The sequence below is a fragment of the Globicephala melas genome, chromosome 1, assembly GCF_963455315.2.
Source record: "Globicephala melas chromosome 1, mGloMel1.2, whole genome shotgun sequence".
NCBI classification, from domain to species: domain Eukaryota; kingdom Metazoa; phylum Chordata; class Mammalia; order Artiodactyla; family Delphinidae; genus Globicephala; species Globicephala melas.
The window spans coordinates 165,265,126-165,289,367 of record NC_083314.1 but is presented as its reverse complement, the minus strand read 5'-3'; the positions used below and the strand labels follow the sequence as shown (position 1 = coordinate 165,289,367).

At 47.6% G+C, this 24,242-nt stretch overlaps 2 protein-coding genes across 14 annotated transcripts in view; one reads left to right on the top strand and one right to left on the bottom strand.

The window, feature by feature from the left end:
* EPB41 (erythrocyte membrane protein band 4.1) overlaps positions 1–19,297 on the top strand; it is a 205,453-nt gene extending 186,156 nt beyond the window's left edge. For all 13 annotated transcript variants that reach the window (XM_070045642.1, XM_070045635.1, XM_070045634.1 and 10 more), the window contains 4 exons: positions 5,088–5,189; positions 13,413–13,493; positions 16,288–16,392; positions 17,048–19,297. In XM_070045642.1, the coding sequence (XP_069901743.1) occupies positions 5,088–5,189; positions 13,413–13,493; positions 16,288–16,386 (282 nt within the window). In that variant the 3' untranslated portion in view covers positions 16,387–16,392; positions 17,048–19,297. The remainder of the gene's footprint in view (positions 1–5,087; positions 5,190–13,412; positions 13,494–16,287; positions 16,393–17,047) is intronic.
* Positions 19,298–19,341: 44 nt separating this feature from the next.
* TMEM200B (transmembrane protein 200B) lies at positions 19,342–23,933 on the bottom strand. Its single transcript, XM_030872072.2, has 2 exons — positions 23,850–23,933; positions 19,342–21,858 (listed from the first exon to the last, which is right to left on the bottom strand). The coding sequence occupies exon 2, from the start codon at positions 21,836–21,838 to the stop codon at positions 20,915–20,917; it is 924 nt and encodes a 307-aa protein (XP_030727932.1). The 5' UTR covers positions 21,839–21,858; positions 23,850–23,933; the 3' UTR covers positions 19,342–20,914.
* Between the last annotated feature and the right edge of the window lie 309 nt (positions 23,934–24,242).

Here is a 24,242-nt window from a genome sequence, read left to right as displayed (position 1 = left end):
TCAAGTTTTCTGGCAGTGGTGATAAAGTGGCCTAATTAAAGCAATGGTTTTGGAAGATGGTTCCTAAAGCTGTATGCTGCACCTATTAAAGGAGAGGCTGCCTAGAGACAGGAATAGGGCTACGGGAAGTCTGGGGGGTTACTTGTGAAGAACTGAGGTGTAGCCTGAGGAAACAAGAAGAAAGAGCTGCGTCAGGAGAGACACTGATGGATGAAAAGGACTTGGCTGTGAAGCGGACTACAAAGGAAGTCTGGGGACATTCCTTTAAGATTGTGCACACAATGAGCCAAGGATGTTTAGAAAAGAAGTACTTGCAGATGGGAGGGAACCCTTTAAGTTGTCACTACCATGGAAACAACCTAACTGTCTATCAGTAGGGAACATGTTTGTAAATTATGGTACATCCAATTAAGGCAATTCTGTGCAGCCATTAAAAAAAGCTTCTGATGGGAATAATCTACGTGATAAATCGGTAAATGAAAAAATGCAGTGCAATATGGTATAAATAATATGCTACTGTTTATGGGAGGGAAAAGGGTTGTATGTACAGCTATGTATGAATAGGCTTATATGTGAATATACTAACTCTGAATGGGTACTTAGAAAAACAAAAACAAAAAACCACCAGTGGTGGCCTGGGATGAAGAGGCCTGGGATGCAGGCTGTGGTTAGGAGTGGGAGGGAGACCAACAATTCATTGATCTCCATTTTAAAGATTTAAAGTTTTGTAGCATGTGCATATCAAAAAAAAATGTCTTTAATCGTTCAAAATAAATTATTAAAAAAGTTGTTAGGGCCATCCTGACCACAGAAGCCCATGTTTGGTTTGAGTAGAGCCCCTACAAAAAAGGGAAAGGAAGCAGTCATTTTTAAAAATCCTAGCATGTAAGAGAAATACAGAGGCATTATGAAGTACAAGATAAAGCATGTGGGCTTTGGAGTTAGAGAGACCTGGATCTTCATTCCAGCACTTGCTAGTTTCATGACCTTCAGCAAGTCACTTAACCTCTGAGCCTTAGCCTTCTCTTCTGAAAAATACCTTTTTAAGGTCACTGAGATAAAGATAATATTTGCCTGGCACATAGTGGCTATTCCAAAATGGTAGATATTATATTGTTATACATCTAAGACAGTCAGCCAAGATACAAATTACTTCTTATTGACTAGACAGTGGAGTATAGTGAGGAAAAGTATTGACTTTGGAATTAGATTTCCTGGGTTTGAACCTGCTCCATCACTTACTAGTGTGCAGTCAATTTACTGAATCACTGTGTGCCTCAGTTTCCTCATTTGTAAAATGAGGCTAATAATAGTTGTACCTCATAGAGTTGTTGAGAGGAATAAATGAGTTAATGTACATAAAATGTGAGTTTCACAATGTGCATTTCAAATTAAGTTGTCACTACCATGGAAACAATCTAAATGTCCTTCAATAGGGAGCAGGTTAAATAAATTATAGTACATCCCATTAAGGTAATGCTTTACAGTTATTTTTAAAAGCTTCTGCTGGGAATATCTACGTGATAAACTGGTAAATGAAAAAGCTCAGTGCAATATGCTGTAAATAATTTGTAGAAAAAAGTGCCTGGCACATAATAAGCACCAGATAATTATTTGCTATTGTTATTGTTTATTTACTATAATTATTTCTGCTTGTGTTTTTATTATCTTTCCAGACAAGTAAACCTGAGAACCTTTTTTTTTTTTTTTTTTTTTTTTGCGGTACGCAGGCCTCTCACTGTTATGGCCTCTCCCGTAGCGGAGCACAGGCTCCGGACGCGCAGGCTCAGCGGCCATGGCTCACGGGCCCAGCCGCTCCGCGGCATGTGGGATCTTCCCGGACCGGGGAATGAACCCGTGTCCCCTGCATCGGCAGGCGGACTGAGAACCTTTTTTTAATCCATCCATAATTCCTACATTTTGGGACATGGCGAGAGGAGGTGGGGAGCCAGAATAGGGTTTTACTGTTTGCATATATGTGCATGTATGTGTACCTGAGGTAACATTTACATACAGTGATATGCACAGACGTTAAGAGTTCAGTTTTTTGTTTGTTTGTTTTTTTGTGGTACGCGGGCCTCTCACTGTTGTGGCCTCTCCCGTTGTGGCCTCTCCCGTTGTGGAGCACAGGCTCCGGACGCGCAAGCCCAGCTGCTCCGCGGCATGTGGGATCCTCCCGGACCGGGGCACGAACCCGTGTCCCCTGCATCGGCAGGCGGACTCTCAACCACTGCGCCACCAGGGAAGCCCAAGAGTTCAATTTTTTATTGGTTTTGACGAATGTATCTACCTGTGTAACCAAGACACATTTGGGTTCAGAACATTTTCATCACTCCTGAAACTTTCTTCATAGCCTTTGCCAGTCCATCCCTATCCCTCTAGGCAGCCACTGCTCTGATTTCTGTTATCATAGCTTAGTTTTACCTGTTCTTGGACTTCATATAAATGGAAGTATACAGTCATACCCTTTTGTGTCTGAACATGTTTTTCAGATTCATCCATGTTATATGAATCCATAGTTCACTGTTTTTTATTGTTGAGTAGTATTCCATTGTATGAATATACCACAATTTGTTTATCCTTTCATTTGTTGATGGACAGTTGAGTTGATTCCAGTTGGGGGCAAATATGGATAAAGCTGCTTTAAACATTCATGTGCGAGTCTTTCTGTGGACATATGTTTTCACTTATCTTGGGTAAACACCTAAGAGTGGAACTGCTGTGTCATAGGATAAAGGGATGGTTAACTTTATAAGCAACTGAAAGCTACAGTACCATTTTGAGAAAACACTGGTAAGAAAAGAGGCCCCATGTGGAAAGAGTGTTAAGTTGGAAATCATAACAATGTCTCCTCCCTCTTCCACCTTCTTCAGAGACAGAAAAGGAGGAGGAAGGGGGTGGGAGGGAGGTAGAAAAAAATAGATTCTTAGGGTTAGTAGAGGAGGAGCTTTTCAAAAAGGTTTAGCCCTCTTGGCACGCAAATTCTTTTTTTTTTGGATTAAAAAAATTGTTATTGACATATAGTTGATTTACAATGTTGTGTTTCGGTGTACAGCAAAGTGATTCAGTTATACATACATGTATATATCTGTTCTTTAGATTCTTTTCCATTATAGGTTATTACAAGGTATTGAGTATAGTTCCCTATGCTATACAGTAAGTCCTTGTTGGTTATTTTATATATAATAGTGTGTATATTTTAATCCCAAACTCCTAATTTATCCCTCCCCCCAACCCTTTCCCCTTTGGTAACCATAAGTTTGTTTTCTATGTCTGTGAGCCTATTTCTGTTTTATAAATAAGTTCATTTGTATCATTTTTTTAGATTCCACATATAAGTGATATCATATGGTATTTGTCTTTCTCTGTCTGACTTGCTTCACTTGATAATCTCTGCATCCATCCATGTTGCTACAAATGGCATTATTTCATTCTTTTTAATGGTTGAGTAATAGTCCATTGTGTATATATTGGCACACAAATTCTTAATAACAACTTATAATGTGCTTTTATTTCTAAAATCTCTTTTGATCTTCACAGCAGTGCTACAGTGGAGGCAGAGCACATCTTACAGGGTAGCCTGTTATAAAAATGAGAAAACTAAAGCTCAGAAAAGTCAGAATGACTTGCCCAAGGTTCCACAGCCAGCCACTGTCTGAGCTGGGACCTGAACCCCAATCTTCAGACAGGAAGTCTTTGCCCTCAGTCCTAGTTCAAGCACTTATTAGCATAGAACCTTGGCAAATTATTATTTTTTTAAGGTTTCTTTTTATTTAATTAATTTATTTACTTTTATGTTTTTGGCTGCATTGGGTCTTAGTTGTGGCACACTGGATCTTTTGTTGCAGCACATGGGCTTCTCTCTAGTTGTGGTGTGCAGGCTCCAGGGCACATGGGCTCTGTAGTTTGTTGCACGTGGGCTCTCTAGTTGAGGTGCATGAGCTCAGTAGTTGTGGCGCACAGGCTTAGTTGCCCTGTGGCATGTGGGATCTTAGTTCCCTGACCAGGGATCGAACCCGCATCCCCTGAATTAGAAGGTGGATTCTTTACCACTGGGCCACCAGGGAAATCCCTTTGGAAAATTATTTAACCTCTCTGGACCTCACTTTTCTGAACTATACAGTGAGTATAATAATATACAGTGAGTACCTACTTCAGATACTGAGAGGTGTGATTGAGGTAATAGTTGCATTATGTGCTTGGCATATAGTACAAGTGCAATAAATGTTAGCTGAGTCTGAATCTAAGGTAGATAAATATGTCTGGGCTGAAGAAAGTGTTAGTAAACTAGCCAATAATATGCCTGGTATGAGGGTGACGTGTATGAAAGACTTAGGTGACACAATCATGTTCCCTCTCTTTGTTTTGTCCATATTCCTACCTGGAAGTGAATCCAGCCAGGGACTCTTCTCTTTTCTAATTCTCTTCTCCTCCTTCTGCCCTCCCCACAGTATCTCAAAGTTTTGCCTCAATGAAATGTGGCCCTGCTCATAAAAAAGTTGGAGGCCTCTGCTTATAATGCAAATGACTTATATAAAGAGGTGGAGAAGGATGGTAACCTAGCACATTGCTTGCTGCAGAATTCTTTATGAAAATAATCGCAATTCTCTAAATGCCCCTCTGAGTCAGTGTACAATACCAGTAGTTTTGAGTCCTTGGGCAAATCACTCGCTTTCTCTGAGCCTGAGTCTTACCTGGGAGTGCTAATAAGCTTCTGCCTTTTCTATTTATATTCATAGGGCTTGTGTAAGCATCAAAAAAGAAAGTTTTGAAAGCCATTTATGAGCTATAAAATGCTGTATACATGTGCATAGCTATTGTCACTCTTGTTGAACCTGTGGTTACACTCCTGCCTCCTTTTTCTCATCCGCTCCTGTCACTGACCCAGTGCTGGGGAAACTGGACTTGTCCAACTATTTTAGAAGGAGCTTTGTTCCCAGGGGATTAATTTTATTAATTAAGAGATTACTGTAAGGGAATTGGATTTTTGCTTTAGAACGTGCAGCTGCAGAGCAAAGCTGCATCTACAACATTTGCCCATGAGGTTTCCTAAGAGGCATGGTGACGAGTTGTGTCTCCTTCTGCAGACTGACGACAGCAACGGGGACTTGGACCCAGGAGTCTTGCTGACAGCTCAGACCATCACATCTGAGACCACCAGCAGCACCACCACAACTCAAATTACCAAGGTAACAGACAGCTAGAAATTCCTTCTGAAATCCAGTGGCATGCCAAGCTTGCTGCCTCTCTGCAAGAACCCTGGTCCATAAGCAAGGGTTTTCAGCTTCTTCCCTACTGAGCCAAATTTTTCCCAGTGTCCCTGGTGAAAAGGCCCTGTTGCTTTCCCCAGCAATAAACCCAGGGAGACCCTGAGCATCCCTGTCTACTTCATGGTCTCATTAAAGTCACATGTGGTTGTTCTCTTTACACATTCGTCTGTCTCCCTGGTCAGTGAGTCCCCTGTCTGGCTGTGGAGGTCAGCCTAAAAATTCAGTTTAAAAAGTCAGACGCAGAGTTCGCGTCTCCCCACAACTAGGGTGCCTGCCGAATGCTGGTGTGGGACCCTGATGCTCAAGGAGATGGGAAGAACCCCCAAGCGAACCGGTAGGATGTGGTGAGACTGAGGGGGGAGGAGAAGTGGAGGCTGGACAGGACCAGCGCCCCTGAGGGGTGGCTGAGAAGGGGGAGGGGTTCCGATGCCTGGAGGGACCCTCGGGGTCTCAGGTCAGGGGGGAGCATGCCCAGCGTTTCCCCTGCCCAATGGGCCGGGGAAGTCTGCCTGGCTCTTGGGCGGCTCCTACGCCCTCAGAGGTCCCCTCTGGGCTGGGTTGGTCCTGGGGTCGTAGGAGGGAGGCCAGGAGAGAACAGGAGAGGCAGGTGGGAGGGACCCTCCAGGACCGGAGGAGCAGGAAAGGAGCAAAGGGTGTTTGCCCCGCCCACTCGAGCCCAGGAAGCCAAGGGGGTTCACTGCCCTCTGAGACCAGAGGCAGGAGGCAGGAGGCACTGGGCCCCTTCTGTTCTGTTGAGCCTAGGCCCCACCATGCCTCCTTCCTTCCTAGGGCCTTTTCCAGCCCTGTGGGTCCTAAGCATAGGCCCCGCCCACCACCCAAACCTCGCCCCTGCTTAGGCCCGCCCTCCACAGCCAAGGCCTTTTTCCACTTTTTTTCTCCTCTTTTTTACTATTATGGTTCTGTTTTACCTTCCAGTTGTTGTTTCATCTATATTTTTATTTTTATATTTTTTCTAACATATCTGTTAGTTACCTCGTCTAATTTTATTTTTTACTTTGTTATTGTTCTCCTTTTTTTTTTTTTTTGCCGCCTGGCATGGGCTTGTGGGATCTTGGTTCATGAGCCAGGGGTTGGGCTGAAGTGCCTGCGGTGGGAGCTCTGAGTCCAAACTACTGGACTAACAGAGAGCCTCAGACCCCAGGGAACATTCATCAGAATGAGGTCTCCCTGAGGTCCTCATCTCAGCACCAAGACCCAGCTCTACCCAACAGCCTACAAACTCCAGTGTTGGAAGCCTCAGTCCAAACAACCAGTAAGACAGGAACACAATCCCACTCATAAAAAAAAGAAAATAAAAAATAAGACAGCAGGGCTTCCCTGGTGGCGCAGTGGTTGAGAGTCCACCTGCCAATGCAGGGAACGTGGGTTCATGCCCCAGTCCAGGAGGATCCCGCATGCTGTGGAGTGGCTGGGCCCATGGGCCGTGGCTGCTGAGCCTGCGCGTCTGGAGCTTGTGCTCCGCAACAGGAGAGGCCACAACAGTGAGAGGCCCGCACACCACTAAAAAAAGAGACAGCAAAAAAATATGTCACAGATGAAGGAGCAAGGTAAAAACCTACAAGACCAAATAAATGAAGAGAAAAGAGGCAATCTACCTGAAAAAGAAATCAGAGTAATGATAGTAAAGATGATCCAGAATGTCGGAAATAGAATGGAGGCACGGATTGAGAAAATACAAGAAATGTTAAGCAAAGATCTAGAAGAACTAAAGAAAAAACAAACAGAGATGAACAACACAATAACTGCAATGAAAAATACACTAGAGGGTATCAGTAACAGAATAACTGAGGCAGAAGAATCAATAAGTGAGCTGGAAGACAGAATGGTGGAAATAACTGCCGAGGAGCAGAATAAAGAAAAAAGAATGAAAAGAATTGAAGACAATCTCAGAGACCTCTGGGATAACACCAAATGCACCAACATTCGAATTATAGGAGTCCCAGAAGAAGAAGAGAAATAGAAAGGGTCTGAGAAAATATTTCAAGAGATTATAGTGGAAAACTTCCCTAACATAGGAAAGGAAATTGTCACCCAAATCCAGGAAGCACAGAGAGTCCCATACAGGATAAACCCTAGGAGAAACACACCAAGACACATTAATCACATTAATCAAACTAACAAAAATTAAATTCAAAGAAAAAATATTAAAAGCAGCAAGGGAAAAACCAAAAATAACCCACAAAGGAATCCCCATTAGGTTATCAGCTGATTTTTCAGCAGAAACTCTGCAGGCCAGAAGGGAGTGGCAGGATATACTTAAAGTGATGAAAGAGAAAAACCTACAACCAAGATTACTCTACCCAGCAAGTATCTCATTCAGATTCGAGGGAGAAATCAAAAGCTTTTCAGACAAGCAAAAGCTAAGAGAATTCAGCACCACCAAACCAGCTTTACAACAAATGCTAAAGAAACTTCTCTAGGTGGGAAACACAAGAGAAGAAAAAGACCCACAAAAACAAACCCCAGACAATTAAGAAAATGGTAATAGGGGGCTTCCCTGGTGGTGCAGTGGTTAAGAATCCACCTGCCAATGCAGGGAACGCGGGTTCAAGCCCTGGTCCGGGAAGATCCCACATGCTGCAGAGCAACTAAGCCCGTGCGCCACAACTACTGAGCCTGCGTTCTAGGGCCTTCGAGCCACAGCTACTGAGCCCACACACCACAACTACTGAAGGCTGCACACCTAGGGCCCATTGCTGTGCAACAAGAGAAGCCACCACAATGAGAAGCCTGTTGACACAATTAGAGAAAGCCTGTGCGCAGCAATGAAGACCCAACGCAGCCAAAAATAAATATATAAAATAAATAAATTTAAAAAAAGAGAAAATGGTAATAGGAACATACATAATAACCTTAAATGTAAATGGATTAAATGCCCCATCCAAAAGACACAGACTGGCTGAATAGATACAGAAACAAGACCCATATATATGCTGTCTACAAGAGACCCACTTCAGACCTAGGGACACGTACAGACTGAAAATGAGGGGATGGAAAAAGATATTCCATGCAAATGGAAATCAAAAGAAAGCCGGAGTATCAATACTCGTATCAGATAAAATAGACTTTAAAATAAAGACTGTTGCAAGAGATAAGGAAGGACACTGCATAATGATCAAGGGATCAATCCAAGAAGATGATATAACAATTATAAATGTTTATGCACCCAACATAGGAGCACCTCAATACATAAGGCAAGTGCTAACAACCAGGAAAGTGGAAATAGACAGTAACACAATAATAGTATGGGACTTTAACACCCCACTTACACCAATGGACATATCATCCAAACAGAAAATAACTAAGGAAACACAAGCTTTAAATGATACAATAGACCAGGTAGATTTAATTGATATTTATAGAACATTCCACCCAGAAGTGGAAGAGTACACTTTCTTCTCAAGTGCACATGGAACATTCTCCAGGATAGATCACATTGGGTCACAAATCAAGCCTTGGAAAATTTAAGAAAATTGAAATCATATCAAGTATCTTTTCTGACCACAATGCTATGAAATTGGAAATAAACTACAGGAAAAAAAACTGTAAAAACCACAAATACTTGGAGGCTAAAAAATGTGTCACTAAATAACCAAGACATCACTGAAGAAATCAAAGAAGAAATAAAAAAATACATAGAAACAAATGACAATGAAAACACAGTGACCCAAAACCTATGAGATGCAGCAAAAGCAGTTCTAAGAGGGAAGTTTATAGCAATTCAGTCTCACCTCAAGAAATAGAAAAATCTCAAATAAACAACCTAACCCTACACCTAAATCAATGAGAGAAAGAAGAACAAAGAAAACCCAAAGTCAGTAGAAGGAAAGAAATCATAAAGATCAGAGCAGAAGTAAATGAAATAGAAATGAAGAAAACAGTAGCAAGGATCAATAAAACTGAAAGCTGTTTCTTTGAGAAGATAAACAAAATAGATAAACCCTTAGCCAGACTCACCAAGAAAAAAAGGGAGAGGATGCAAATCAATAAAATAAATGAAAAAAGGAGAAATCACAGCTGACACCACAGAAATACAAAGGATTATAAGAGACTACTACAAACAACTATATGCCAATAAAATTGACAACCACAAAGAAATGGACAAATTCTTAGAAAGGTACAATTTTCCAAGACTGAACCAGGAAGAATTAGAAAATATAAACAGACCTATCACAAGTAATGAAATTGAAATTGTAATTAAAAATCCTCCAACAAACGAAAGTCCAGGACCAGATGGCTTCACAGCCGAATTCTATCAAACATTTAGAGAAGAGCTAACACCGATCCTTCTCAAACTCTCCAAAAATATTGCAGAGGAAGGAACACTCCCAAATTCATTCTACGAGGCTACCACCACCCTGAAACCAAAACCAGAAAAAGATATCACAAAAAAAATTACAGACCAATATCACTGATGAACATAGATGCAAAAATCCTGAACAAAATACTAGCAAACAGAATCCAACAACATATTGAAAGGATCAGACACCATCATCAAGTGGGATTTATCCCAGGGATGCAGGAATTCTTCAGTATACGCAAATCAATCAGTGTGGTACACCATATTAGCAAATTAAGGAATAAAAACCATATGATCATCTCAATAGATGCAGAAAAAGCTTTTGACAAAATTCAACATCCATTTATGATAAAAACTCTCCAGAAAATGGGCATAGAGGGAAACTATCTCAACATAATAAAGGCCATATATGACAAACCCACAGCAAACATCATACTCAATGGTGAAAAACTGAAAGCATTTCTACTAAGATCAGGAACATAAAAAAAAAAAAAATCAGGAGATAGGGAGGGTGGGAGGGAGGGAGACGCAAGAGGGAAGAGATATGGGAACATATGTATATGTATAACTGATTCACTTGGTTATAAAGCAGAAACTAACACATCATTGTAAAGCAATTATACTCCAATAAAGATGTAAAAAAAAAATCAGAAATGTCTGGCATTCCTATACACTAACAAGGGAAAATAAGGAACAATCCCATTTACCATCGCAACAAAATGAATAAAATGCCTAGGAATAAACCTACCTAAGGAGACGAAAGACTTGTACTCAGAAAACTATAAAACACTGATAAAAGAAATCAAAGATGACATAAACAGATGGAGAAATACACCATGTTCTTGGATTGGAAGAATCAATATTGTGAAAATGACTATAGTACCCAAAGCAATCTACAGATTCAATGCAATCCCCGTCAAACTACCAATGGCATTCTTCACAAAATTAGAACAAAAAACTTTACAGTTCGTATGGAGACACAAAGACCCCAAATAGCCAAAGCAATCTTGAGAAAGAAAAACAGAGCTGGAGGAATCAGGCTCCCCAACGTCAAACTAAACTACAAAGCTATAGTAATCAAGACAGTATGGTACTGGCACAAAAACAGAAATATAGATCAATGGTACAGGATAGAAAGCCCAGAGATAAACCCACGCACATATGGTCACCTGATCTTTGACAAAGGAGGTAAGAACATACAACAGAGAAAAGACAGTCTCTTCAATAAGTGGTGCTGGGAAAACTGGATAGCTACATGTAAAAGAGTGAAATTAGAACACTCCCTAATACAATACACAAAAATAAACTCAAAAAACAAACAAACAAACAAACTCCAAATGGATTAAAGACCTAAATGTAAGACCAGACACTATAAAACTCAGAGGAGAACAGGAAAAACACTCTTTGACATAAACCACAGCAAGATCTTTTTTGACCCACCTCCTAGAGAAATGGAAATAAAAACAAAAATAAACAAATGGGACCTACGTAAACTTAAAAGCTTTTGCACAGCAAAGGAAACCATAAACAAGACAAAAAGACAACCCTCAAAATAGGAGAAAATATTTGCAAATGAAACAATGGACAAAGGATTAATCTCCAAAATATACAACCAGCTCATGGAGCTCAATACAAAAAAAACCAAACAATTCAATTAAAAAAATAGGTGGAAGACCTAAATAGACATTTCACCAGAGAAGACATACAGATGGCCAAGAGGCACATGAAAAGATGCTCAACATCACTTACTATTAGAGAAATGCAAATCAAAACTACAATGAGGTATTACCTCACACTGGTCAGAATGGCCATTATCAAAAAATCTAGAAACAATAAATGCTGGAATGGGTGTGGTGAAAAGGGAACCCTCCTCCACTGTTGGTCAGAATGTAAATTGATACAACCACTATGGAGAACAGTATGGAGGTTCCTTAATAAACTAAAAAAAAGAACTACCCTATGATCCAGCAATCCCACTACTGGGCATATACCCTGAGAAAACCATAATTCAAAAAGAGACACGGGGACTTCCTTGGTGGCGCAGTGGTTAAGAATCCGCCTGCCAATGCAGAGGACAGGGGTTCGAGCCCTGGTCCGGGAAGATCCCACATGTCACGGAGCAACTAAGCCCAAGCCTGCGCTCTAGAGTCCCTGAGCCACAATTACTGAACCCATGTGCCACAACTACTGAAGCCCATGTGCCTAGAGCCCGTGCTCCACAGCAAAAGAAGCCACCGCAATGAGAAGCCCACGCACCTCAACAAAGAGTAGCCCCACTGGCTGCAACTAGAGAAAGACTGCGCGCAGCAACGAAGACCCAATGCAGCCATAAATAAATAAATAAACAAAAAAACCAAAAAGAGACATGTGCCACAGTGTTCACTGAAGCACTATTTACAATAGCCAGAGCATGGAACCAACCTAAATGTCCGTCGACAGATGAATGGATAAAGAAGATATGGCACATATATACAATGGAATGTTAGCCATAAAAAGAAATGAAACTGAGTTATTTGTAGTGAGGTGGATGGACCTAGAGTGTGTCATACAGAGTGAAGTAAGTCAGAAAGCGAAAGACAAATACTGTATGCTAACACATATATATGGAATCTAAAAAAAAAAAATGGTACTGATGAACCTAGTGGCAGGGCAGGAATAAAGACATAGACATAGAGAATGGACTTGAGGATGCGGTGGGGGAGGGGAAGCTGGGGTGAAGTGAGAGTAACATCAACATATATACACTACCGAATGTAAACTAGTTAGCTAGTGGAAAGCAGCAGCATAGCACAGGGAGATCAGCTCGGTGCTTTGCGATGACCTAGAGGGGTGGGATAGGGAGTGGGGGAGGGATATGGGCATATATGTATGCATATGGCTAATTCACTTTGTTGTACAACAGAAACTAACACAGTATTGTGAAGCAATTATACTCCAATAAAGATCTATTAAGAAAAAAGTCCGTATAAGGGCAGGTGTTGTTGGTATTATTAGGCAACCATATTTTCCAAGCCAAATAGCAGAACTCAGGGTCTCACGAAGAATTTTTATGTCATGTCCAGGATCAAGGCCATGGGAACTGTAGTTTGGATGCTGAAATATTGAAATTATTAGAATATTGTTTATGGGGGCAAGAGGGACAAAGTATCTAAAATTGGGACTACTCCCAGAAAATCAGAGACAATCCATGTTGGCGGTAGCACTAGATGAAAAAGCATTTTCTTGTAAATAAGAAATCTAGATTGCTGACCAAGCTCCATCATCCACACACAGATGGCTGGAAGTCAGTTACTTAATATGTCTAGACCATGGTTTCCTCATCTGTGAAGTAGGGAAACCTGCCTACCCTGGGGGGATTATTTGAGGGCCTTTTGACATCAGTAATATGAAAATGTCTTAAAATAAAGAGCCTAATTTCAAGTTTCATGACATTTTTTGTTCATAGTCTTCTGATTTGTTTGCCTCTTGAAAACAATCAAAATATATAGGAAAAGAGCAAACAGGAACACCTGTTTTGTTTACTCACAGAAATTCTTTGGTGTTTGGGAGGAAGAAAAAGGTAAAAATAAATAATAGAGAATTATGACTTTCTGTTTAGCTTATTAAAGGTTTTAGCAATACTAGGGAATAGGCGTGTGCTCATTTTAGCAGGTCCAGCCAAGATTTTGAACAAGTGTGTGAGAAAGCTCCCCTATTCAGTACCCAGCAGCAGATTAAAATTTGGAGTATAGTTTTCAGACTAATTTCTTGCTGTTGTTTTGTTTTGCTGTTTGGGTTTTTCTTTCTTTCTTTCTCATATGGTCACCTCCCTTTTGTTTCAGACTGTAAAAGGTGGGATTTCAGAGACCCGGATTGAAAAGCGAATTGTGATCACAGGAGATGCCGATATTGACCATGATCAGGTGGGAATGCTGAGATCCTGGGCATGGGAGAGGTTCTGGGGAAGGATCACTGATGGACACCGAAACTGGCTTGCAAAAGATAACAGCTTACGGGGCTTCCCTGGTGGCACAGTTGTTGAGTGTCCGCCTGCCGATGCAGGGGACACGGGTTCATGCCCCGGTCCGGAAAGATCCCACATGCCGCGGAGCGGCTGGGCCCGTGAGCCATGGCCGCTGAGCCTGAGAGTCCGGAGCCTGTGCTCCGCAACGGGAGAGGCCACAACAGTGAAAGGCCCGCGTACCGCCAAAAAAAAAAAAAAAAAAGATAACAGCTTTATCTCCAAGGGGGCTCCTTAGCTAGCTCTTAATCGAGAAGAAGGACAAAGGGAGTCGGATCACTGAGGCCTGTGGGATGGGGGCCATAGATTGGAGAAGCAGGGAAGTGTAATGCAAAGAACATGGGCTTTACACTCAAATCCTAGTTCTTACCATATTCTAGCCCTAACTCCCTAGGCCTCTGTTTCCTCATCTATAAGATAGCATCTTCCTTCAAGGTTGTGAGAATCAAGTGAGATACAGATGTACATTGTGGGGCATGTGGTGGGCTCCAAGTAAATAGAGCTGTTGCTGTTCAGTGGATATCATGTACCCAAACCTGTGCTGGAGACAGTAGATGATATCAAACCAACATGTAGTCTCTACCCTCAGAGGGGCGAGCTAGAAGGGACACAGTGTCATGGGGCTGGAACTCAGGAGACCTGGAACTTAATTTCTGTCCTAGATCTATCACTAACTTGTTGTATGACCCTGGGCAAATCACTTTACCTCCCATATATTTTTTTTTTTGTTCTCTCCTAAAAGAGAGTAGGTTGATCTAGCTAATTTCTGGGCCCTCTGAGTGCTAAAATTCTATGCTTTTATGTTAATTAGGTGCTAATTGTGTGCTTCGAGCAATTAGCAAATAATAAGGTCAGGATTAATGTTCCCAATTCTCTGCTGGGTGAGGTTAGAACAGTAAAGCTACAGAGAAGCGGGGGTGGAAGAGACTGCATGTAAATGCTTCTGGAATCATTGACAGGAGTGCTGGAGCAATAGTTCTGTGGCCTTTATGCTGATATGCTGAGTGCCTTAAAAAGAAGAAATAGACTGAGCGGCAGTGCTGACAGTTCCCTTGGTAGCAGGGTTGAGACTTACAGCTGAGAACACCGGGCTGAGGGTCCCAGCAACAAGGCTGCAAAAAGCCCAAGTGGGAGGCCTTGCAGTCTGTTTGGCCCAGCGCAAGGGATGCTGCTGTGTTACCAGCCTGCACTCACCTACGCGGCCTGATGTGATCTGAGCCCCTGCCACGTGCTTCATCTGTGCTAGATGGCATAGGAAGGTGTTTTGGCTTTGGAGTGAGACAGACCTGGGTTGAATCCTGACTCTGCAACTTACTGGTTGTGTGTCCTTGAGCAAGTTATTTTACTTCTCTGAGCTGTGGTTTTGCCCTCTGTAAAATAAAGATTATCATAGCTTTCTTTCAGGGTTATTGGGACAAAAGGACAAGCATACTTGATAGCTCAGAGAGGTGCTCCAGTGTCCCTCAGTCTCTGAGACATGAGGGACATGTGGAAGGGATAAGATGTGGTGCACTCTGGATGGGGAGTGGGCACTTTAAGAAGGTGCAGGCTGTCAGAGAGAGAGGGGTGTAGGCCAGAGTAACCAGAGAGAGGGCTTGGGCTGGGCCTTGAAGCGTGAGCAGACTGGTTGAGCAAACAAGCTGAGAGGATGAGCAGGGGCCTGTAGAGGTAGCGGTGCCAAGAACGGCTTTCATGGAGTCAAGAGACCAAAAGAGGGATCTCCCTTCTTCCCGTCCCTCCTAGAAGTAGTCTTAACAGCCAGGGTTAACAGTCAGCTGGTCAAATCTAGCTAGAGTCCTTTTCGATGGAGGCCTGTCACTGAGAATCCCATGCCACCATCCCCCAAAGTCTGTGTTGGGCTCTTCCACCTTGGGGTGCTCTGAGCTTGAGGCTCAGCGACTTGCAGCCCAAGGGGAGTAGTCGTGTCATTGTTCTTCTTTGACTTTCCCTCTGCTCCCTTCAGCTTTTCTAAAATGATCAGAACTCCTCCAGATACTAAAATAGGGTCGTCATCCCCTCCACCTCCCTCTGAAACTAAAAAACAGTGTGGCAAAGAGGAAAGTCTGATAGACTTAAGTGAAAATCCCCATTGTGTTACTTACTAGCTGTGAAACGTTAAGCACTTTAACCACTGAACCTCGGTTTCCACGTCTAAAATATGAAATTAAGGATCCTGCCTTAATTCATTGAGTTGTTGTAAAGATCAAGTAAATCATAATAAGTAATGTACTTAGGCCAGTATGTGGCGTGTCATGGGCCCTCCCACTCTTTCTTCCTTTCTTGTCTCTACTTTAGCCAGAGACATCTCTTCCTTCTTGTAGCATGCTTCGCTAGTTTCCTCTCCTGTCCTGAGCTTCCCGGTTACCCTACGCTGAACACAGATTTCACTTTGTTCTTCAGACTCCCTTTCTTGAGTGAATCTTCCCAGAGCCACCGAGGCTGTCAGCCCTCAAGGCCCTCCCTGATTCCTTGGAGACAGCTCTAAGCTTTCCCTGTGTCTGTGTTTTCAGTCCAGGAGCCTCCCTAAGCAGGATAGGGTGGGTACGGCCATCGTCAGCTTGGCTTAGCCTACATCCTGCTCTGGCTCTGCAGACAGAAAGATTGAACTTGCCAGAGAAATGGTGTCCTATGACCCCTGCCTTTTTCACCAGCCAGGCTGCTTTCTGCCTGATGGACGTTGTTTCTGTCTTTCTCAGGTCCTCGTACAGGCCATCAAGGAGGCAAAGGAGCAGCACCCAGACATGTCAGTGACCAAGGTGGTCGTCCATCAGGAAACCGAGATCTCTGAGGAGTGAGCTCAGGTATGGGCCGTGCTTGTGGAGTGGAGCCATCCCCCCAGAGGTGTCCACGCTGGGACTTGATAAACCGAAGGCAGAGGAAGGCTGAGGAGGAGGATGTGGGAGGTCATTAAGTGTCTGGCTCCAACTAAAGCAGCTAGGTCTCCTCCTGCCCTCAGCGGTGCCGGCAGTGATGGGGTGGAAGAGATACACCAAGCGTGGATGTAAATCCCACCCACCTTTTGAATCTTCATGCATCCTCCAGCTTCTCCACCTCACCTCCCCCCACTTCTCCCTGCTGCTCTACTCTCTGCTGTCACAAGTCTCTCTGAGCCTAGACCTGGGAGGGCCAGAGGAGAAGAACAAAACCAAGAAAAGCAGCGCTAGCTGTCTGGAAATGAGGGTTTGGGGGATAGGAAAGAAAGGGCTGAAGCTCTGGGGCCAGACTAGAGAGTTGGAAGCAAGATAGCTGCTTTTTGGGAGCCAGGGTTCCAGACAAAGTCATGCCTACAAGTAGTTTACAAATAACGTGAAGAAGCCATCAATCACCAGGTAGGACGGGGCCCTGTAAAACCGCTCGGGCCCTGACTGTCACTTGTGGCCACAAGAACTTGGCACTGGGACTGGGTAGCAGTCTCCTTTGCGGGATTTTAAAACTTTGCTTTTTTCTTTCCTCTAGGAACTGTCCTACCCTCCCCCCTCCCCCGACTCCCTGCCCATCTCCCGTCCCAGAGAAAACCAGCAGAATGATAAAGAAGGTAACCTGCAATAGTCAGACTTCAGACTTTTAAAATGATTGATTCTAAACCACCAGAAAAGCAATTTCATTTTCTATTTGGAGTTTATACCAAGAAAGTCTTCTAGATATCACTGATCCTTTTGAATACATTTTTCTATATTGTGATACCAGAAATTGTTCAACTTTTCACTCTTTGGACTGTTTTTAAAGAGCCTTTTGTTTTTTTATGGGGTGGTTTGTAACCCCTTCAGCCCAGCCTCTCCCCATTTACACGGGCAGGGTCCCCAGCATTCTTCGGGAAATCCTCCAATGACTCTGTCAGCTGTGCTGGGGGACAAAGCCAGCTTAATGGGGCTTCCCTGCTCCTCCCCTAGTTTATACCCTTTAGATGGCAGCAGAAACTTCATAAACCAGCCCTTTCTCAGAGCCAGTGATGTAACTTTATCAGAATGTCAGGCAGGGCGGCTGCCCTGATCCAGAGACCCCAGGAAGATGTCCCTGTCCCTTTGCTGAGGGTGGTGTGGGGAGGCAGAGGCCTCTGGAAGAATGTAGTATTGTTTTCCTTCCTCTCTCCTGTTCTTTCTTTTTGGAGCTTCTTTAGATCAAAGACATAAGAAGTTGCTTCAGATATATCTGATACTGTGAATGTTTGAACATATCCGTGGCCTTCACCTTCCTGCTCTCCCTCCCCTTTTACCTCATCAGAAGCAGTGGCTCTGCTAAGTGCTCCCCCCACCTCCCATCTCAGGAGAGACCAAAACTCACAGAAAAATAGGCACTTTGGGCCAAAAGCACTGACCGCACATTTTTAGTGGTGATTTGGACAAAGAAAGTTGACGAGATTTTTTTAAAGGTTTTCTAGTTCTGGGAATGTGTACTTCACACAGGGGAGTGGTGGAGTTTACCTCAGTTGGATCCTGCTAAGAAGTATTTCCAGGAGAACATCCCTGAGCCTCTCTCTTTAATCCTGGGGTGAGAGAGGATGTGACTGAGAGAGGAGGCGATCGTGGTCCAGACCGGCCCCTGCCTGCAGAGACCCTTCTGGAGCGTGGGAATTGGCTTTTAGGGGCCACGCTCCCCACAAAACCCCACTTGACAAGGGGTACAAACACCAGCTCCACTCATCCCCACTTGCCATCTGAGGTCTGTCAGGTTTTGTGGCTTGATGTTTGTGGTGGGTTTGGGTTTAATTTTTTGTTTTTGATTTTGAAAATGAGGACTGATGTCCCCAATCCCACTATTCCTGGTAAAGATTAGGGGACATTTTTATTCAGTAGGGCCTCTCTGATCTTCCAGCTTGCTTCCCACAAACAGATCTACCTACAAGTTCTTAGAATCCTGATTCTAGGACAGAAAGTGAGCTTCCTGAGGTGGACAGTGGGTCCCAGTCAGCAGTGGCTGGGGGCTCCAGGGCGGCGAGCAGGAGAGAAGTCTACAGCCTCTGCTCCCAGCCCGCAGCACGTCTCCGGAGTCTCTGCTGGCTGACCTTTGTTTAGACAAACTCAGTTGGTTTGAACTGTTTTCACGAGTGTGCGTTTTTCTCTTAGTACTTACTTGAGACTGTTACTAACCAACAGGTAGCTCTCTCTGGGCAGGGACAGGAAGAGCTCAGGTGGGATATGTGACAGCCTTCGGGGGGAAGGAGAGTGCCCTGTCTCAGGGACAGACAGCCTGGGGCATATGGTCTGGAGCGATGGGGCTTTTCCAGGCCGTGCCCAAGCCCGAGCTTTGTTGCCCAGAGCGGTGGTGAGGTTGGAAATCCAGCTCACACCATATAGGCATGCGATGTGAGCTCACTTGCCAATGGCCAGCTGTCCTGCTGGAAGAGCTGCCGGAGCTTGCAGAGCTGCAACCTGTGGAATGAAGATGGGGAAAGGAAGAGGGCACAGCATGCACGTCAGGAACCTGGCACACTGAGTATTCTGTGCCATCCAGGTCAGTGTGGCCACTTTCACTGCCTAGGACCACAAATCAGGGGCCTGAACTTCCCCTCAATCTGTCACCAACTCACTTCACCCTGCTTCCTTGTCTATAAGTCGGACCAGAAGATCTCCAGTGCCCTTCTGGCGCTGAGAAGCCATGATTCGGACAAGCCAACACGAGGGGTGTCCTTCCAAGCCTCTTTCCTTTTCCTCCCTCTCTGGTTACAGAACTTGGGGTTTGGCAATTGTTTGGATCTTTTTTTTTCTTTCTGCCACTGTGTGTGTGCGTGTGTGTGAAGAAAAACAGACTGTCCAAGTGGAAATGGTGAAGAGGGGAGAAGAGTTCATTTCCAGTGTCAACAACTTGGCAGTTTTCCTAAAGTGACTCAGACACAGCACAGGAACAACTCTCACCGCAATTTTATTTTTATCTCACTTCAGCAACAAAGATTTCTTCCAAGCCACGTGAGGTCTCTGCCACCCACCTACCCAACCCACCCACAAAGCAGGACCTGAATTTATCCGCTGAGGGCCCACAGAGCCTGGCTGCAGGGACCTGTCAGGGCCTCTGCCCGCCCCCAGCCCCCCACCGTGTGTTGCGGGGCAGCTGAGGGTGAGGGAGCAACACTCCACCTCGGGAAATGGAGCCAGGGCTATGGCCTGACCAACACCAAGGAAGGCTCGTGGGAGATACCTGTCCAGGATCTTAGCCCCAGGCTGGTTGGTTTTACAGATCTCTCTCAAATGTTTTATTTTGGTGACAAAAATGAAGGAGCTTTGTAAATTAAAAAAGAAAAATTATGAATCATATCAAGTAGTTGTTTACATTTCTTGACAAAATAGGAACTATGCCAGCCGAATCAAATTGGCAAAATCCTTAGATTAAATAGGCAATAATTAGGTCTGCCGTTTTGGCCTTTTGTAGTTAGAGAAGTGGTGGTAGTGTTTAGATACTGTTTGGTCTTGCTTCTTCTTGTACTGCATTTTTCAATAAACTTAAAAAAAAAAAAAGGGACTCTGTGAAGATTGATCAACTTTTAAAGTTCTCTTCTCTTACCGGCAACTCGGGAAAAATTAAACGTACGACAGGAAGACCCAAATCCAAGCCATTTTCTAAAGGTGTCCACATGGACCAAAATGCAGTTTCAACATATAAAAGGATTTCTGGGAACTGGCATATGCTTTTTGCCAACTGGAGGGAAATGTTGTGGCACAGGCCACGACAAAGGAGAGAAAGGGGGCTTCTCAGACCTCTTTAAGGGAGGGGCCAGACCCTCAGTATGAAGGCATTGGCAGTAGTGTAGCCCTCGTGGGATATACCCTGCATGGCTGAGGGGGGGAGGGCTTGACGTGGTAGGAATTAAAGGCTCAGTCTCCATCCCAGATGGCGGTGGAACATCTCAGCTCCACCCCATTGCCCGTCTTCCCAGAGGCGCAAACCCTATCACTAGTGCCACCTTGGAGGGAGCCTGTCCCAGCCTGTAACATCACAACCTACCTTCCAAGTCTTAGGGTCCTTGCCCACCACTTTGGGTTTGCCAAGACACCAGATACATCTCCCAGTCACCCTGGCCTGGACCTCCAGCCCCCTCAGGTACCTGTCCAGGGCTAAGGCCACTTTTGGAGGCTGAAGGAATTCCTAAGGCTGAGTCATGCTGGTCTCCAGATTCCACGTTAAAACACATTCTCTCCGGCTTTTTGAACCCTTGTGCAGTTGGCATTTCTCTGCTGACATGCAAGTCAGGATGCCTTAGCAGCTGCTGGGGCCAGAGCATCCGTCCCCAGTCTGGGATGTGACTGAAGCATCTACTAGACATTGGGACTCCCATCCTAGTCCGGTACCATGGTCCATGCTGCAGCCTCATAGCAGGCTGTCCCCTGCTCCTCAGACCCGGGCCCCCAAGTCCCCTCCTCCTCCCAACTTGGCGTAACCCCCCAGACTAAGGCGGTCCAGCCGTGGCCAGCTTCGGTGAGCACAGTCCCGAGCTGCTGGGCCCCTAAGCAGGAGCTCCCCAAGGCCCAGATCCAGAGACTTGGAATGTTCAATGCAGGAACCAGAGGGCTGCACGGTGATAATCACATGGCCAGTCTGGGTCCGTGGACCCCAGGGTGGGTGCAGCCCTGGGCCCTTCAGCGGGTAACTGTTGAGCAGGGCAGGTAACCCCAAGCGAGGATTAGCAGGCTCTGAACGCAGACTACGCACTGATGGGACTGGTGAGGTACCCCGACACGGGGACAGGTCCCAGCTTTCTGGCTCCACGCAGCCTATGGCTCGGGGAGTCCTGGGGCCGGGGCTGGGGAGGAGAGCGCAGTCCCAGCCCGGGCCGTCCGGGGGTCGGAGCGCCTGAGCCCGCAGCACCCCCTGACGAAGCCGTCGAGTCTCCAAGTCTCGGTTCTCGTAGAGCAGCGTGTTGGCACAGATGAACACGAACAGGCCTACGCCCATGACCACGGGCCCAAGGAGTCGCAGCCGCTCGTGCGGGCCGTGGGCCCGGCCGGCGCCCCGACCCTCGCGCCGCAGCTCGCTCAGCGGGGGCGCGCTGGCGTTTGCAGCCCGGGGTCCCGGGACCCCGGCGCGGTGCGGCCAGTAGCCGGCCACTGCGATGCCCATGCCCACCAGGACCACGAGCGCCCCCAGCGCCGCGAACGCCCCCGACGGCGATCGCAGCCGCAGCCGCGCCCGCACCCGCAGGGGCTCGGGCGGGGAGCGCGGGCGCCGGCGGCGGCCCAGGCGGCGGCCCAGGCGGGAGACGCGGCCCTCGGGGCTCCTCCGCACCTCCCCGCAGTCTCCGGGGCTCCCAGCCGTCATCTCTCAGTCGTCTTGGCGCTCTGCGGAGAGAAGGTGGGAGGCAGGGACTGAACCGACGGGCCTACGGTCGGAGCGCCAGGTCGGGGGCCCGCATCCGGGAGGGAAGATGGGGCTGCCTGGCCCAGGACGCTTGGAGATCCCTGGCGGCCACCCCCGGATTTTCCCGGGCTGCGAGGCGGGGAGCCGCCCCCGCTCGGGTTTTCCGCAGCGGAGCTCCGAGCCAGGGACGCGCGGCAGAAGCCAGAGTTGGCCGGGCCCGCGGGCGGAGACCAGGGAGGGGGTCGCGGGCTGCTCCTTGGCGCATCCTTGGCTGCGGGGCTCCGGCCGCCTGCGCCCTCTTGGCCAGCTTGCGGGTCCCGGGCCTCGGGAGGTGTGGGGCCCCCGGCAGCGGAGTCTCCAGGGTAAGTGCCGCCCGAGCTCGAGCTCACCCCCGCAGGTGGCTGCACCGTAGTAAAGGAGGGAGGGGGCACTCAGCCGCCCGGGTCCGCTGGGGTCGCTCGCGGGCCCCACCTCCCCTCTGCTGCGCTTCAAGTACCGCAGGGAAGGAAGGAGTGGGTGTCGCGGCCTCCAGCCTCTTCCTGCCCGCCTCCTCCTTCCAGACCTCCTCAGTCAGCACTGAAGCTGCATGCAGCAAGAGAGACTTGAGCTAGACTCCGAGAAGACTGCTCTGACCAAAACAAGTGGCAGATTTGGCCCAGGATTTCTTTAAACTCCGCGAAGAAGAGGCCGCCCCCTCCTCCAGCGGCCGGGCTAACGCCAGGGCAGGAAGCAGGGGGCTGCGGGTGCCGGGCGCCGGGCCTTGCCAAGTGAGCTCCCCTCCTGTCTCTCCTGTCAGCCCGGGCAACGCTGTTCCCCCAGGTTGCAGCGTTTCCAATTCGGGCTCCTCGGGATGAAACATCCCCCTTTCCAGCCGCCTGGCCTCCTTTCCGGCCTCCACCGCCCGAGGCCTCAGTGGCCCGCGTCCCGGCCGGAGCAGCACCGCCCTTGCACCTCTGGCTGCCGCAGGGTCTGGGCCGCCCTGCTTAAGCCCCTCCCGGCTGCTGGTGCGGCCTGGCCTGCGACCTGAGGAGTGAATCCGGGCCGGGCAGGAGTCGCGGGACTGCGTGTGGTGTGGCCCCCACGGAAGGGAGGATGTGGGAGGAAACCGTGCCCCGGCCGGGGCGCTCCGGCCTTAGGAGAGGAGGGTTAGCACCTCGCTGTCCAGTGGTGCATCCTCACTGCCCCAGTCTGGTTTCTCCACAGCTGCAACGTTGGAACCCATAGTCGAGGCCCCAGGAAGGAGGCCTTGTTACCCTACTCACTCCCCATCCGCACCCCCGAAGCTCAAAGCAGGACACCCCATCCCTGCCTCCGACAGGAGCGCTGAAGGCCCAGGGCCTAGCATAGAGCCCCGGCGTCTTCCGCGTCCAAAGCCTGGTGTTCACAGAGGGAAACTGCGGCCCGGAGAGGCGGAGGGGCCTGCCAGGGTCATAGGCCACACAGGACGGGGGCTCTACTAGGACCCAACGCTGGTCACTTCTCTGCTCAGACCCGGGAGCATCCTGGGAGGAGGCGAGCCCCGTTCCCCACCCCGGTCTCTGAGTGTGGAGCCCTTTCCCCAGCCCCAAACTGGAGATATGACCACCCCGCCCCAGGCCAGAGCTGGCGCTCCGGCCCCAGCTCCGGAAAGGTCACCCCTGAGCCACCGCGGGTCCTGGCGGGAAGGGAAGCGGAGGCTTGCAGAGAGATGGGGACATGCTCAGAGACCCTGAGACTCTGGAGGGCGTGGGTCGACGCTGGGGACCCCTGAGAGGCAGAAATTTGGAGACACAGTCCGAAGGTCCCATGTCTCGGGAAGTTGCTCGGGGCTGGATCCCGGACACTCCGGGGTCCCGCCTGCCCGCGCGTCCACACTCCGGGGAAAGGGGGAACCGGGCTCCCGACCCCCCACTCAGCGCCCATCTGCAGGGAGAGGCTAAACAAAAAGTTGGGGAAAGTGGGGGACGAACCCCAGGCTCCTAGTTTTGCTCACCTGCCGCCTCCGCACCCGGCTGGGTCCGGGTCCGAGTCCACGCGCCGCGGCTCGCGGCACTGCCGCGGTCTCCTAGGAATCCCGGCCCCCGGCCCCGCCCCCTGGCCCGGCCCCGCCTAGCGCTGCCCTGGCCCCGCCCTCCTGGAGCCCCAGGGACAGTCTGGCCGGGGCCCGGCCAGGCCCCACGGCTGGAAGGAGGCAGCGACTCAAGTCTGAGGCTCGCAGGTAAGCGCTGTGTGCGCGCCCGGTGACTCGGAGGATCCGGGGGCTCGAGTCCCCCGCTAACGTCGTTCAGAAGGCCTGGGAGGGCGCCCTCTTCCCACGTGCGGAAACTGAGACCCAGCCCCACAGCCTGAGCGAGCAGACAGGATTCGAAGCCCGCACGCCCTCCCC

What these genes read in the sequence shown, in the direction of transcription:
- TMEM200B (XM_030872072.2), bottom strand. Translation starts at nt 21,838, where the DNA reads ATGACGGCTGGGAGCCCCGGAGACTGCGGGGAGGTGCGGAGGAGCCCC.